The sequence below is a fragment of the Mobula birostris genome, chromosome 3 (assembly GCF_030028105.1).
Source record: "Mobula birostris isolate sMobBir1 chromosome 3, sMobBir1.hap1, whole genome shotgun sequence".
NCBI lineage: Eukaryota > Metazoa > Chordata > Chondrichthyes > Myliobatiformes > Myliobatidae > Mobula > Mobula birostris.
In genome coordinates this window covers 109710836-109725820 of record NC_092372.1, presented here as the reverse complement: position 1 = coordinate 109725820, position 14985 = coordinate 109710836, and the positions used below count along the sequence as shown (strand labels likewise).

The window sequence follows — 14985 nt, the reverse complement described above, 5'->3', positions numbered from 1 at the left end:
ACATCAATATTGGCAAAGTTATTGGAAGGTATTCTAAGGGATTGGATATATAAGAATTTGGATTGACAGGGATTGATTTGCTTGGCTTTGTGCATGGTAGGTCATGTCTAACCAATCTTAGAGTTTTACGAGAATGTTTTCTGAATAACAGTAGTCTGGTTTGGGGTCGTTTGGTGGTAGCTGGGAAGCGGGGCATAAGGAAGGCGCCACAGAATGCCGTAGGAAGGAGTCTCTAGAAAGAAGTGCTTTTATGGATAGCACCAGAGAAGAAGGGCCAATACTCCGGAGAGAGCCAGTTCATTCGAGATGGTCCAGTACGTGAGTGAGTGATGCACCCCCTGACCACTCCAGTAGGAGCTCCAGTGTTATGTGCACGTTGGACTGGTTTAACTTTAATTGGCCCTTTTATTTTTCTTTTCTTTTTCTGTAAATGTTTGTTAAAGTTGACAATTTGGTAAATATACGTCCTGTATAATTTTATGGTGGTGTACAATGGGTCATTTTTGGGCTACTAATAATTGTCTCCTCTTCCTGATCGTCAGGAGCATCCACTTGGATGGCTGAGGCATTGGGCATTCCATTGAATTCGGAATGGAAGCTTCACCCTTTTCAACCAGATCCAGACAGACAGACACTGGTGTGTCAATAGTCTTAGTTACTCCAGCATTTGCTTCTGAAAACTCCAGTTTCAACGATAAGTAACCATCATATGGGTATTCATCAGTACTAAGCCCCAAATCTCAAGGGCACTGAGTGGCATCAATGGTAAATGATTCAAATACCAGTTGTAAAAGGATCTATGAAGGAAAGTAACTGGAGAGCCTGTGTCACCTATGGCTCCAGCATTAACACCTTCAGTCCATATGTATTGGTCTTACTAAACCTTCAGGAACAGTGTCCTGTCCTTTAGTATTTCCCGTAATACACTGATTGGAACGTATCCTCTCCGAGATGCCAGCCCGTTCTTTTACTGGGTCCTTCCATAGCTTTGCCTCTTCTCTGATTAACTACTGACTTACTTTTTGAAGGTTTCCCTCTTGCTCACAGACTTGCTTGAAATGTCCATCTTCTCCACAATTGTAACAGAAGATACTGGTTGCCTGTCTAGTTGAGAGACCCTTTTCAGCAGCATTTGTCTGTGTTGTAAGCCCTACAGATGGGTTGGGTCTCCCTACAGATGTATCACGTTTAGCTGAAACATTGGCAGACATCCATCAAGTCAGTTCAGCTCATTTCTCAAAAGCTCTATCTCTGTGGCATCAGGGGTCATTTTAGCAGCAGACGCTACCACTGAATACACCACTCAGCTTTTGAAAATGTTCCGCTTCTCAACCATGTTTTCCTCCTCTCTAACTTCTCTAAGTAACTTGGTAAAAGATGGAGGAGGGTGCATCTTGCAGGTTAGATTATGAGGACACTCAGTCCTCGTTTATTGTCATTTAGAAATGCATGCATTAAAAAATGATACAATGTTCCTCCAGAAAGATATCACAGCACAGAAACACAGGACAAACCAAGACTAAAACTGACAAGACCACATAATTATAACATATAGTTACAACAGTACAAAGCAATACCGTAATTTGATAAAGAGCAGACCATGGGTACGGTTTAAAAAAAAGTCTCAAGTCCCGATAGCCCCATCATCTCACACAGACGGTAGAAGGGAGAAATTGTCCCTGCCATGACCCCCCAAGCGCTGCAAACTTGCCGATGCATTGGAAGCACCCGACCGCAGCCGACTCTTGAGTCCGTCCGAAAACTTCGAGCCTCCGACCAGCCCTCTGACACCGAGCACCATCTCTGCCGAGCACTTCGACCCCTCCCCGGCCGCTGAGCACCAAGCAAAGCTGAGGACTCGGGGCCTTCCCCTCCGGAGATTCTGGATCACACAGTAGCAGCGGCAGCGAAACAGGCATTTCAGAAGTTTCACCAGATGTTCCTCCGTGCTCTCACGTCTGTCTCCATCAAATCAGGATTGTGCACGGCACCCTACTTGACAGATAACAGATATCATTCACCGGAGTGGCTGCTGCAAGCTGCGTTGCGCCACCATCTTCTCCTTCCTCCTTATTAGCATATGTAGAGCAATCATGTCATTGGACAGCACACCCTTCACAGCTTTCTGCACCCACAAGCAATTTCCCTCAGTTGAATTTGTGACACAAACAGTGCAGTTATTTCTCCAGCCAGAAAATTTGGGCAAATAGTTTCTCTCTTTCCTCCTGGAATATGTGCCTAAACTTCATCTTTGGATCAACTGCACTTTCAGTAGTGTCAAAAGCATCTTCCAGACCTTGCAGGTAATTAGCTGACATGGTTAGTGGGTTTTCTACCTTTAGGAACCTTACTATATCAGCTGCCAGACCCTTTAAACTTTCTACCAGTCTGTTTTTTCATATTATCTAGCACTGCCAATCATCCATTAACTAAGATGTCTACTCTGCCCAAGCCTTATTTTCTTCTTCCCCTTCGGGTGTGGGTTCGACTCCAGGGAACACACCCAGTCTATGGTAGCTTTGGCATTAATCAAGCAGTAATAGCCTAGCCAGCTCAGAATTTCTTTCAGCCGCTGAAAGACATGCTAGACCATTCACATCAGACAACACTCCATCCTTACTTTGCAGAAATGAGAACAACTTTTCTTTAAAGTCTTCCCCCTTAGCGACATGCCTCCTTTCTTCAAAAAATATGGGCTGCCCGTGACCCTGCCTCTCCAGACAGTGCAATGTTACAACACGCTGGAGGAACTCAGCAGGTCGGGCAGCATCTGTGGAAACAAACAGTCAAGGTTTCGGGCCGAGACCCTTTATCAGTTTTCTATGACTTTATGACCTCTTTTGTACATAGTTCCCTGTGCATTTGCTGCTGAATGAGTGACAGATTCAATGCTGAAACCTTAAAGATGGAACAGTCTACCGTCTCAAAGCTGTTGTGTAGAAGTGTATCTATTTCCTTGTACTAGTACCATACAACTTATCTGCACTGCTTTCCTGCAGTTTGTGTTTGAGGAAGAAGCATAGCCTGATGGTCTGATTTACCAAAGTGTGGGTGGAGAAGGAATTGATAAGTGTCTTTAATGGCTGTGTGACAATTGTAAAGGCCTTTAGCGGGAGAGGAAAAGTACTGATAATATTTTGGTAGCAAACACTTGAAGTTTGTCTGGTTGAAATAACCGGCTATGATGAACAGGACCTCTGTGTGTCCTGTTTCAAGGCTTTTGATCACGGAGAAAATTCCTTTCATGCAATCTTTAGGCCACAATGTAGAATGCCACTAAGATAGCTGATGTGAATTCCTACAACTGGTAGTGTGGGTGGCAATTCACCATGAGATATTTCAAGACTAGTAACCAGGAACTTATCGGAAATGTTACCTCTGAGCACCATGAGGAATTGATTGTGAGGGAGTCCCTCCACCTTATGTGACAACATTGCAAAGTCTATCTGGTGAACTGCAAAGCCCTCAGGTTGTGTAGCACAGTCAGATGAAGCAGATGTGCTCTGTCATAGTTCACACAACTCTCTCAGTTCCCTTTGATAGGTAAATTCAGCTTTAAATTCATACACTTAACTTTCAAAGGCTTGAAAGTTTGCTGGGAATATCATGGGGAATGGGGGACTTGAAGTCATGTCGTTTCAATCACCAACTCTTGGGAGTTTCAGTTTTTATTCTCTTATGTTGAAATTATTAGCAAAATAAGTATGGGATCAATTATTTGACATTCTTTCTACTGTTGTGAAGAGTAACATCGGTTGTATAAATATTTGCTTCTGCCACTTCATTTTGATTTGCATGTAACCCTGATTTTTTTTTGCAAAGATTTACTCATTATTTTGATTTTCCTCTTATAATATAATTAAAGTAAATATCTCTCATTTAGTGCATTTTTTCTTGGCCTGACTATTGTTTCATGTCTGTTTTCATCTTTTTATTTCTGTATCTCTTTCCCTTTGAAATTATATTTAAATGTCTTTCAATTTTAAAATGTCTTGTGGCTCCTTTAATCTGTGGTTTACTTTGGTAAGTAGAATTATTTTTGTCATGGGGATTTATGTTGGTACTGAAACTCTTAACACTTCCCAATGGTTATTTGTGATTTTAGTTAACTACAACCTAACCAGTTTGCTTTTAGCAATTCCATCATGCCATTGAAAATTGCAAAGGTCAAGAATTTTATTTCATGTTCTCCTTTTCTTTTCAAAGCTGACTTAAGTCGTGAGCGGGTAAAAGTTTCAATGATAGGTTATTAAATATCTGATTTATTATTAATCACTGACTGGCATTTCCTTTCTGTGAATAGTGTGCATAGTTTAATGCCAGATATTCAGGAACAATATTAGCACTTTTTCCACCTATCACCTCCCAGCTTCTTGTATCATTCACCTTCCCCCACCCACCCACCCACTTGTTTTCACCTATCACCTGCCAGCTTGTGCTCCTTTCCCTCCCCCTACATTATTCTGGCTCTTCCACCTTCCTTTTCAGTCTTAATGAAGAGTCTAGTTCTGAAATGCCAACTGTTTATTCCTCTCCATCAGTGCTGCCTGATCTGCTGAGTTCCCCAGCATACTATGTGTGTTGGTTAAGATTTCTGGCATCTGCAGAATCTCTTGTTTGTGGCAATTTTATCAGCTTGTAATCCTGGGGCTAGATAGCTTGTGAGAAATGGATTTTACAACAGTAAGTCGTAATGATGGAGCCATTACACATTTTCCCCAAGTTATGATTTTAGTTTATTTGTTTTTACAAAAAAATTGCTGTACAGGGCGTAGAAGTGTCAAATCCATGGAGAATAGTTTGTGGTGATATTTAAAAGTCATAATGTTCACTTCTGAAAGGAAACTTTTGAAGTCAGTATATTAAAGGAATTGAAATGGGAAGTGTTTTTTGTATATTTGGTAATAAATCTATAGAAATAATTGAAATTTACAGATGGCAGCCATTTAAAAGTACAAGTATTTTCATTGAATCAGTGCTGTGAGATGTGAATATGCTCTTATGTTCTGTAGGTATTCTGGGAAAAAACCCAGCAATCTGAGCAACAATACAAGACTTGTAGAATGGGTGCCACAGAATGATTTACTTGGTGAGTTAAACTCCATGAGAGACTGAATGTGGATCATTCAGTTGAATAATCTGCTTCTGATATTCATATGATAAACTGAAAATTAATTTACTTTTCAGAACTTTATTCAAACTGCTTTCATAGAATTTTAGGCAGCTATATGTAGGCCAAGATTTACCTTTCTATTTGTGACCCCTTTGGTTTTTTTGTGAATTATTTAAAACCTTTTCAGTAGTTACATGAAAACAGTTTATTTACCCTGTCAAAGGACCTTGTGATTTGAACAGTTCTGTGAAGTTTCCTTTAACCTTTTCCCTAGAATGACCTCAGTTCATATGACTCCCCACAGTACTGAAATTCTACATTTTGATACCATTTTCTATAAAATCTCTTTAAGGCCTTACCAGCATCTCTAAAGATTGGCAGCAGTAGTGGACTCAACATTCCAATTTTCATATAGGGAGTGATTTACAGAGTGTTAAAATAACTTCTTGCTTATAAATTTTACTTTTTAAATCAAAGAATACATTGCAGCTTGGTCTTCTGACTTCTAAGTTTGGATGTAAACATGCACCCTTTTAAATTCCAGTACATCACCATGCATTTTGAGTTAAATTACCTTTACTATGTGAATAAATGTTCCATCTGTTCTGAACACTTCTGCTTTCCATCTCTATTTACTACATTTGTATTTTTTAGTTTGCAAATTTCAAAACTATTCCTTGCATGCTGAAGAGTGTTTATTTTAAAGTATTGGCCAAGTACTGACTCAACCTTATCACTATTATTTCCTTCAGTGTTGAAAAACAACTAGTCACCAATACTCTGCCCGCCAGAGAAAGCAGGATCTCCCAGTGGCCACACATTTTAATTCCACTTCCATTCCCATTCTGACATGTCTATCCACGGCCTCCTCTACTGTAAAGATGAAGCTATACTCAGGTTGGAGGAACAACACCTTATATTCCGTCTGGGTAGCCTCCAACCTGATAGCATGAACATCGACTTCTCTAACTTCCGCTAAAGCCCCACCTCCCCCTCGTACCCCATCTGTTATTTATTTTTATACACACATTCTTTCTCTCACTCTCCTTTTTCTCCCTCTGTCCCTCTGACTATACCCTTTGCCCATCCTCTGGGTTCCCCCCCCCCTTGTCTTTCTTCCCAGACCTCCTGTCCCATGATCCTCTCATATCCCTTTTGCCAATCACCTGTCCAGCTCTTGGCTCTATCCCTCCCCCTCCTGTCTTCTCCTATCATTTTGGATCTCCCCCTCCCCCTCCCACTATCAAATCTCTTACTAACTCTTCCTTCAGTTAGTCCTGACGAAGGGTCTCGGCCTGAAACATCGACTGTACCTCTTCCTAGAGATGCTGCCTGGCCTGCTGAGTTCACCAGCAACTTTGATGTGTGTTACCAATATTCTGTTTTCTATCTGTTCATTACACAATTGCCCATCAATAGCATCACTGTTTTTATGTTGTGAACATCAATTATGGTCACAAGTCTTCACCACAGTTTGCAATGCCACGAAGTTGTACTTGCATTTTACTGACTCTGCCTCCTCATCTACCCAAACTGCATTATCTTTTCAAGTTGAATTTAAATGCAGCAAGCACAGTTTAACGTTATTTGATGTGCAAAACTTGGATTCCCTGTTTTGAGGGAGAATGTTGGAACTTGAATTGGAAAAGATGGGATTTGAGAGTCAGGGAGATGAGGTTTGAGTCATTGCGTCATATGCACAAATGGGAACTTTGGTAAACTATGATCATCTATACTAATTCCATTTGGCTTCATTAGGTCTGTATTTATTTATGGCTTCTCTGCTTCTGTGTCTTATCTAAATGCCTTTCTTAACATAATAATTGTATCTGATTCCATCACCACCTCTGTCAATCTGTTTCAGAAATGACCAACCCTGTGTTTAAGAAAAAATCCTTGCCTCTCAGATACCCTTTATATTTTCTTTCACTTTTCTTCGGTACATATTCAAAATGATTTTGATTATGTACCATATCTGTTTTGCTTATCTTCCATGCAACAATCAGCCTAAGCTTGAATGTTGACATGTTTTGATGTATATGAATCCTGGCTGCTGCATTGTATGCAGATTTTCAAATGGAAGGGAGATTGTACATACATCACTGAGCTTGTACCATTTCTGACTTCAGAATAAAAGCAGTCTAAGGTTGCTGGGTCTTGAATCCTTCTGAGAAAGAGCTACAGCTCTATTGAAATGGGTCTGGTGAAGTCATCTTCCTTACATACCTGTTATAACTCCAGCCAGTGGTATCAGTGTCTCCTTGATGCTCTGTTAGAAGTTTGGCCTTGATTTTGAGGGCAATCACTCTCAGCCCACCGAGTGGCACTGGCAAAACCCAAACTGAGTTAGTAAGCAGGTTTTCAGTTAATGCAGCTTTACAGTGTTCTTGACGGCAGTTTTATCATCATATACTAATGGGGTTTGGATTTGTCCTGCCACTATGGATGTTCTTGGTCAGTGTACATGCCTTTACTTTAATTGATTTTTTTGTTTGGTAATATTTGTTAACAGAGACTGATATTGTTGGCATTTTAAAGGAAAATCTTTCTGGCATCAGAATATCTGTTCCAAGGTTATTTTGGTTTGTGCAAATCTTAAATTATTTTGCTTTGAAATAAATTTCTCCTGGAATGTGCAATGAAAATATACAATAGGGTTAAGAAAGATATTTTTGGCAATATGTTTTTGAATTGCATGTGTACCTGCTGTTCTGGAATTAAACTAATACTTTTATTTGTATAACTTTAGGCCACCCAAACATAAGAGGATTTCTGAGCCATGGTGGTCTGAATGGTATCTTTGAAGCAATGTACCATGGTGTACCTGTGGTTGGAATTCCCCTTTTCGGTGATCATTATGATACAATGACCCGTGTGCATGCCAAAGGGATGGGCATTTCATTAAACTGGAAAACAATGACAGAAGATGATCTGTATAATGCAATGGTGACGATAATCACTGATCCACGGTAAGAGAGAATAACTTGCAATATATTGCAGCTATATGGAACGCACATTGTTGAAATGAATGTTTTAAAAGGTGGACTAACATCAGCAATAGACATCCTTAAAAATAAGTCAATATAAATGGGAACCAATATCTAGCTAAAAAATTAAGGTGTAGAAGATTGTTCAAACAAACAGTTAAAAAAGATTTTTGAAAAGAAATGGAAGTTTAAAATTGGAGTTGTATTGAATGTGGTTTAAAATGTATTCAGCATAATACACTTGCTATGTGGTATGCAATGTTGCATGAGTTTACAAGGCTGTGAAATGCTCTAAATGACGATATGGAAGAGAAGTACCAGACACATTCAGGAAAGTGGTATTCCACAGACAACTGAGATAAACGATTTGTAATGTAGCTAAAAGTGTAGATCTGACTTGATATAAGTGAATGGGAAATGATGATTAATGTGTTAGCTAGTTTACAGTTAGTCCTGTGAAATGAAGATTAGAAAAAGTCCAAAGTGAGAACAGGATGTTTGGGCCAACTGACTGCATCATTCAGATCAAATACCTAGTCTCAGATTCGTTTTATTGCCTGATAATAACCAGACATTCTGATTGATCTTATACATGTTTCAACATTTGCTGCTGATGAGCTTTCTGAGTGGGTAGTCAGTTAGAATTTTTAAAATTTCGTTCTAGCTATCTTCAAAATTGCTTTGCTAAGTAAGTGAATGTACTGAAACTGAGTCAGGCTATAAAAGCATAGATTTGTCTTCTGTTACAGAGCCAAATGCTGCCAGTACAGTAATTATAAGGCCCAGTATTCTTATTTGAACCAATGATAACAATTTGTATCATACTGACACTTGACTATACTTTAATTCTTTGAATCACTGTAAAACCCTTGATTTTTTTTTCAGCTATTTTGAGGCTGTGATGAAGTATTCAAGTAAACACCTATGTTTGGAAGTTCCTAAATACATAGCAAATCTTCAAAGGAAGTGGTTGTCATCATAAACCAGAACTAAAGACAAGTTAAATATCTGCACATGAATAAAAGATAAACAAAGTGCAGGGTGGCTGTGCTGGAAGAGCTATCTACATTGCTCTTTTGGAAAACCAAATTTGAGCTGATGGCCTTCTTTCAAGCTGTAATTGTTCATAAATTCTATTGTGGTTATTTATCTTAAGAATACCTTTTGTCTTCCTAATAAATCTTAATTCTCAGTAAGTAGCACAAATTTCATCAGTGAACAAGATTTCAAAGTGTAATAATACAAATGGTAAAAATAAAAATGATCAGTCTTGTATCTAATTTTGTAGAAACTGCAAGACCTGATTGCATTGCGAAGGTGCAGCAAAGTGTCCTCAAGATCATCTGAATGGTTTTTCATTTCTCAGTGTTAAATTCATTCTAGCATCTATTGTAGATGGATCACATTGAAGTACTGTCACAAATGGCTAAATAAGTCAAAAATGCACCCTAAGTTTTAACTAATATCTCAAAATATTTTAGGGTGAAAATAAAGGTTAAAATGGTCTAAGGAAAAAACCTGTAATAGCACAAACCCATCAATGTTTTAATTATTTTTTTAAAACTGGAGGTCTGTGATATGAGTATTAGGTTCCTTGCAAAAATGTCAATCTATGGTTACTGACAGACACCACTGGTGTGTAGGGTTTAATTTCACAATTATTATTTGAAAATGTAGGATATAAAAATACCCAGTACGGAAATGGGTTATAATGCTCTTGTCATCCATGGTGATAACCAACAGCTTCTCTATTTGTCCCTCCCCACTGATCTCCCTCCTGGCACTTATCTTTGCAAGTGGAACAAGTGCTACACATGCCCCTACACCCCCTCTCTCACTACCATTCAGGACCCCAAATAGTCCTTCTAGGTTAGGCGACACTTCACCTGTGAGTCTGTTGGGGTCATTTACTGTGTTCAGTGCTCCCAGTGTGACCTGTATATCGAGGAGACCTGACGTAGATTGGGAGACTGCTTTGCTGAGCACCTACACTCCATCTGCCAGAAAAAACAGGATCTTCCAGTGGCCATTCATTTTAATTCTACTTCCATTCCCATTCTGACATGGCCTCCTCTACTGCCATGATAAGGCCACACTGAGGTTGTATCGGTCTGGGTAGCCTCCAATCTGATGACATGAACATTTATTTCTCGAACTTCTGGTAATCACCCTCCACCACACCATCCCCATTCCCATTTTTTTCTCTCTCCTTATTTCCTTACCTTTCCATCACCCCCTCTTGTGCTCCTTCCCTTTCCCTTTCTTCCATGGCCTTCTGTCCTCTCCTGTCAGATCCCCCTTCTCCAGCCCTTTATCTCTTTCACCAGCTGACTTCCCAGCTCTTTATTTCACCCCTTCCCCCTTCCCGATTTCACCTATCACCTACTACCTTGTATTTTTTTCTGCCCTCCCCCAACTTCTTCCTCTGACTTTTCATCTTTTTTTTCTCAAGTCCTGATCGAGGATCTCAGCCCGAAATGTCACCAGTTTACTCTTTTTCATAGATGCTGCCAGGCCTGCTGAGTTCCTCCAACATTTTGCGTGTGTTACCAGTTTATCTCTGCTAATCTCCTTTGTCTACAATCCATGAAGTATAGTCGAATCAATGTTTTTTTTTGATAATGTCATGTTCTTCAGTTTTTTTTCGTATAGTATTTCAGCTTTTACTTAGCTTTCAGTTTCATGCTCTTCGGTGAAAGTTACCCCTTTCTTCTTTTCCGTTTCTGCATGTACTTTTGGAATGTGTTGAAGTTCCTGCTGTTTCAATATTTGGAAAAAAAATTCCATCAGTAGATGGGCCAGGTATTAGTGACATCACATTGTTGGTTTCCCGTTTTGTCTTTTCATGAGTAGAGTTCAGAAGGTGCTGGCAGTTTCACAGTGAATTGATAAACAGCTAGGAGTTTTATATCTACAAACTCTGGAGCAATGTATATTTGTAGTTATAATTCAAGGCAATGGCTCACAATTTGAAATTAATGTTTTAGAATTTTATCGGTTACAATAAAAATGGAATGGAATAATTGCTATATTGCAGTACTCAAGCATTTTTCCTTTCCACTATGCACTTTTATTTTCTTGGAACTGGTTGAAAATTAGTCAGGCACAATATGTTTTTGTTGGCAAATGTAGCTTATTGATTAATATGTTGTTGTCTTTTTAAGCTACAAGCAACGTGCAGAACAGTTATCGCAGATCCATAAAGACCAACCAGAACATCCTGTGAACCGAACAGTTTATTGGATTAACTACATCCTCCGTTACAGAGGGGCAGCACATCTACGTGCTGCTGTGTATAATATCCAGTTCTACCAATACTACTTGCTGGATGCATTTCTGCTAATTGCAATAAGTGTTATTGTTGCATTCAAGATAGGATTTTGGATAGTAAATTGGGTCACCAGAAGGTTTTCACCTAAATTGTTGCAGAGTAAAGCTAATGGATGCTGCTGCAATGGAATACCAAATGGTAAACATCGGAAGAACGGTCACATCAAACATGAAAAAAAAGTGAAATGAGTATCTATTCCATAATACTGGGAAATATATAACAGTTAACTGTTAATATAATTCCAAATGTGTAACACATTACTGGCAGCATTTAAGAAAATAACTGTTAATATTCTCCACTATTTAACCTCATTTTGCCTAAAATTCCATGTGCTGACTAAAGGGCTGATAAGCACAACTTAAAATGCAATACTGTATATTTGAATCTTGATATTTCTGCACAAATTACTTTTGGCACTGAAAATAAGGACCTTAATTCTTGGAGCCTTTTATTTTGAATTTTTATAAACCATTTTGTGATTTATTAGTGACTTGTGTGCCCCAATTTTTAAAACGAATTAAAAAATGCTTTATGTCTGAAAAATCATTTCATTTTTTTACTTGTTTGTATTCTCAGATTATGTAAGTTAGGAGTGTATTGAATAACACACTAATTCAATGGTGATGTTGGTATACTCAATTATTTGACCTATTTAAATGTTTTATTTGCTATGATGAGTGCCATAGCAGATAAAACGATCTCCTGACCATAGAGAATTACAGTTTTCTTCACCATCCCTATGATTTTTATTTACAAACACCCTTCCCTTACACATAGCTATTACTAAATCAAAGGTGGTATATAGTTCAATAATTGTCAAGTATTGCTTAAGTGATCTAATTTGAAGATTTGTTTCAGATTTTCAAACAAAATTAATTGTGTAGTTGATGAGTAAGAAGAAAGTACACTATCTTAATTTTACCTGGTTTATATTTAATAATTCATGGATATAGGAAATAACATGCAGTTAGTTACAACACACATTAAACAATATACTTACAGGTGCACCATGTTTTTAATGCAACTTGGGAAGTCCCATTTAAAAATGTCACATCCATGATGGGTGGCAATAATTTCCACAAAATATTTCACAGAATTTTGAGTACATCACCTTTTTCTCTAGGGCCATTTATTAATTCAATGCAAAACTGAGTGTCACCTTCCAAATTGATCTCTCAAACTGAATAAATGTGTATTGGGAATTAATTTCCCATATAAATATATGATCAAAAGTCATGAGGTCTGGATTCCACCAGGAATATCTTGGATTGGCAAAGTTGAAGGTTTATATTTTTTTCAATACTATTTTACTATTTACTTTTATCCTATTGTCCTGTCCTGTGGCCCAGAGAACATAAATGTGAAACTGTACAAGCAAAAGTGTTGCCCATCACTTGCCAAAGTATTTTTACATGGTCTTTACATTTTCTTATCAGAACATATTGTAGGTAAGTATTTATCTGATTGCTATTTTCTGCAGTTTCATTTTGGCAGCTTCTTTCTGTTCTTCTGAATATCTCTGGGGCACACAATTCACTGTTTTGTAACTACTAGCCCTGTGCTGCTCTCCTGTATGTTTGTCCTAGTTTGTCTACTGTGTGATGTGTTTACTGACAAACTAGACCTTGTGTGAGGCATTTTTTAAATTTATTCTAATTGAAGTTCATGTGTCTGTCAGAGGAACTAAGAGTGCCTTGTATCCAATGTTATTATTGCCTCCTTGATTCTGACCAAAATATGGACTGTATTTTTCTATCCTACTCGGAGCCACAAATGGCCATTGATTGTAGGGAAATTGACGGGTTATGAACAGCTGATAGCTTTAAGTAGTTTAACGAACAAAAGTTGATGTGCAAATGCACATTACTTTCACTTCTGTTCAAAGCCCTGTGCTGTGCTGCCATGAAGTGGCCATACGGAAAACAGATGAATGACTTTGAGGCTATGATTGGTGGGATGATAACAAGGTGGTTTTAGCATATCCATATGCAGATATGTTGAAATGGAATAACAGATGCAACGTTTTTAGGTTCAAGCATAGCTGTGCTAAAGCTGAAAAAGTCAAGCAATAAGCACTGATTACATGCTGGCCTGGAACCCTTTTTATATGTATATATAAAAATGTAAATGTCTGTAATTTCAGCTACAGTTTTGAGTATACACACTGGCGTCTGTTATTGCAATAAAGTTAAATGTGAAACATCAGTGCTGTGTTTGCTTTACATTGTTACATTGTACATATGAGGGGTGATTGATAAGTTCATGGCCTAAGGTAGAAGGAGATGAGTTATTAACTTCAAACTTTCTGCATAATCATTCAGAGTTGAACTGCACATGCATGTAACGACAGCTGTATAACCCATCTCCTTCTACCTTAGGCCACAAACTTATCTATCACCCCTGCTGTGGACTACTTTCTGGAGGTCCAAGACACCGACTTCTACAAAGAAGGGAGCTCCACGACTGCTGGACTAAGTGTGTAAATGTAGGAGGGGACTATGAAAATAAATGTGCTCGACTATGTTTGAAAGTAAATGTGCTCGGTTTTCTAAAATTGACTCCTTCTATCTTAGGCCAGGAACTTATCAATCACCCCTAGTAGTTAAGGATAATAAGCATTTGCTGATGTCCACTGCAATTATACTCATGTTTTGATATTTTTTCTTGAATTATATTTCCATATACTGAAAAAACACAAAAGGGTAAATGCCTCACTTTAATCACTTGTCATCTCCTCCTCCTTTCCCACCTCCACCCCCACATTATTCTAGTTTCTGCCCCCTTCCTTTCTAGTCCTGATGAAGGATCTCAGCTGAAACATCGACTGTTTATTCCCTCCATAGATGGTGCTTGATCTGCTGAGCTCCTGAATTTTGTGTGTGTGCAAATAATTTTGGTGCTTTGGGCAATAGTTGATTTTGATGTTAGTTTGAGAAGAAATAATTCTTGTGTTCAGTCCTGACATGGTTTATGACTTGGACTGCTTTTTAAGAATTCCTTTGCCCTAAAGAAATAATTTTTTTAAACTTTGTTTCTGGAGTCCCTATGAAGTCAATTGAAATCCATTTAATTTCCTGGTGGATGTCTGAAGTAACAGTCATAGAAAAGTACACACAGAAACAGGTTCTTCAGCCCATCTAGTCCATGCAGAAAAACTTTAAACTACCTGCTCCCATCGGCTTGTACCTGGACCATAGCCCTCCATCCATGTACCTATCCAAACTTCTCTTAAAAATTGGAATGAAGCGTGCATGCACCACTGGTGCTGGCAACTCATTCCACAGTCTCACAATCCCCTCCGCCCCCCCTTTAAACTTTTCACCTTTTGCCCTTGTCTCGTGACCTCTAGTTGTAGTCCCACTCAACCTCTGGAAAAAGCCTGCTTGCATTTATCCTATTTATACCCCTCATAATTTTGTATACATCTATCAAATCTCCTTTCAATCTTCTATGTTCCAAAGAATACATTCCTAACCTATTCAAGCTTGCTTTATAACTCAGGTGTGACAATGTCCTTGCCAATTTTCTCTGCACTCTTTCAATCTTATTAACAT

The 14985-nt window shown here is 38.5% G+C and overlaps 1 protein-coding gene across 2 annotated transcripts in view; it reads left to right on the top strand.

The window, feature by feature from the left end:
- The window catches only part of ugt8 (UDP glycosyltransferase 8), a 128868-nt gene extending 115242 nt beyond the window's left edge, over window positions 1–13626 (top strand). For both annotated transcript variants that reach the window (XM_072251934.1, XM_072251935.1), the window contains exons 4-6: window positions 5013–5089; window positions 7863–8082; window positions 11265–13626. In XM_072251934.1, coding sequence (XP_072108035.1) covers window positions 5013–5089; window positions 7863–8082; window positions 11265–11619 — 652 coding nt within the window. In that variant the 3' untranslated portion in view covers window positions 11620–13626. The remainder of the gene's footprint in view (window positions 1–5012; window positions 5090–7862; window positions 8083–11264) is intronic.
- Window positions 13627–14985: the final 1359 nt, after the last annotated feature.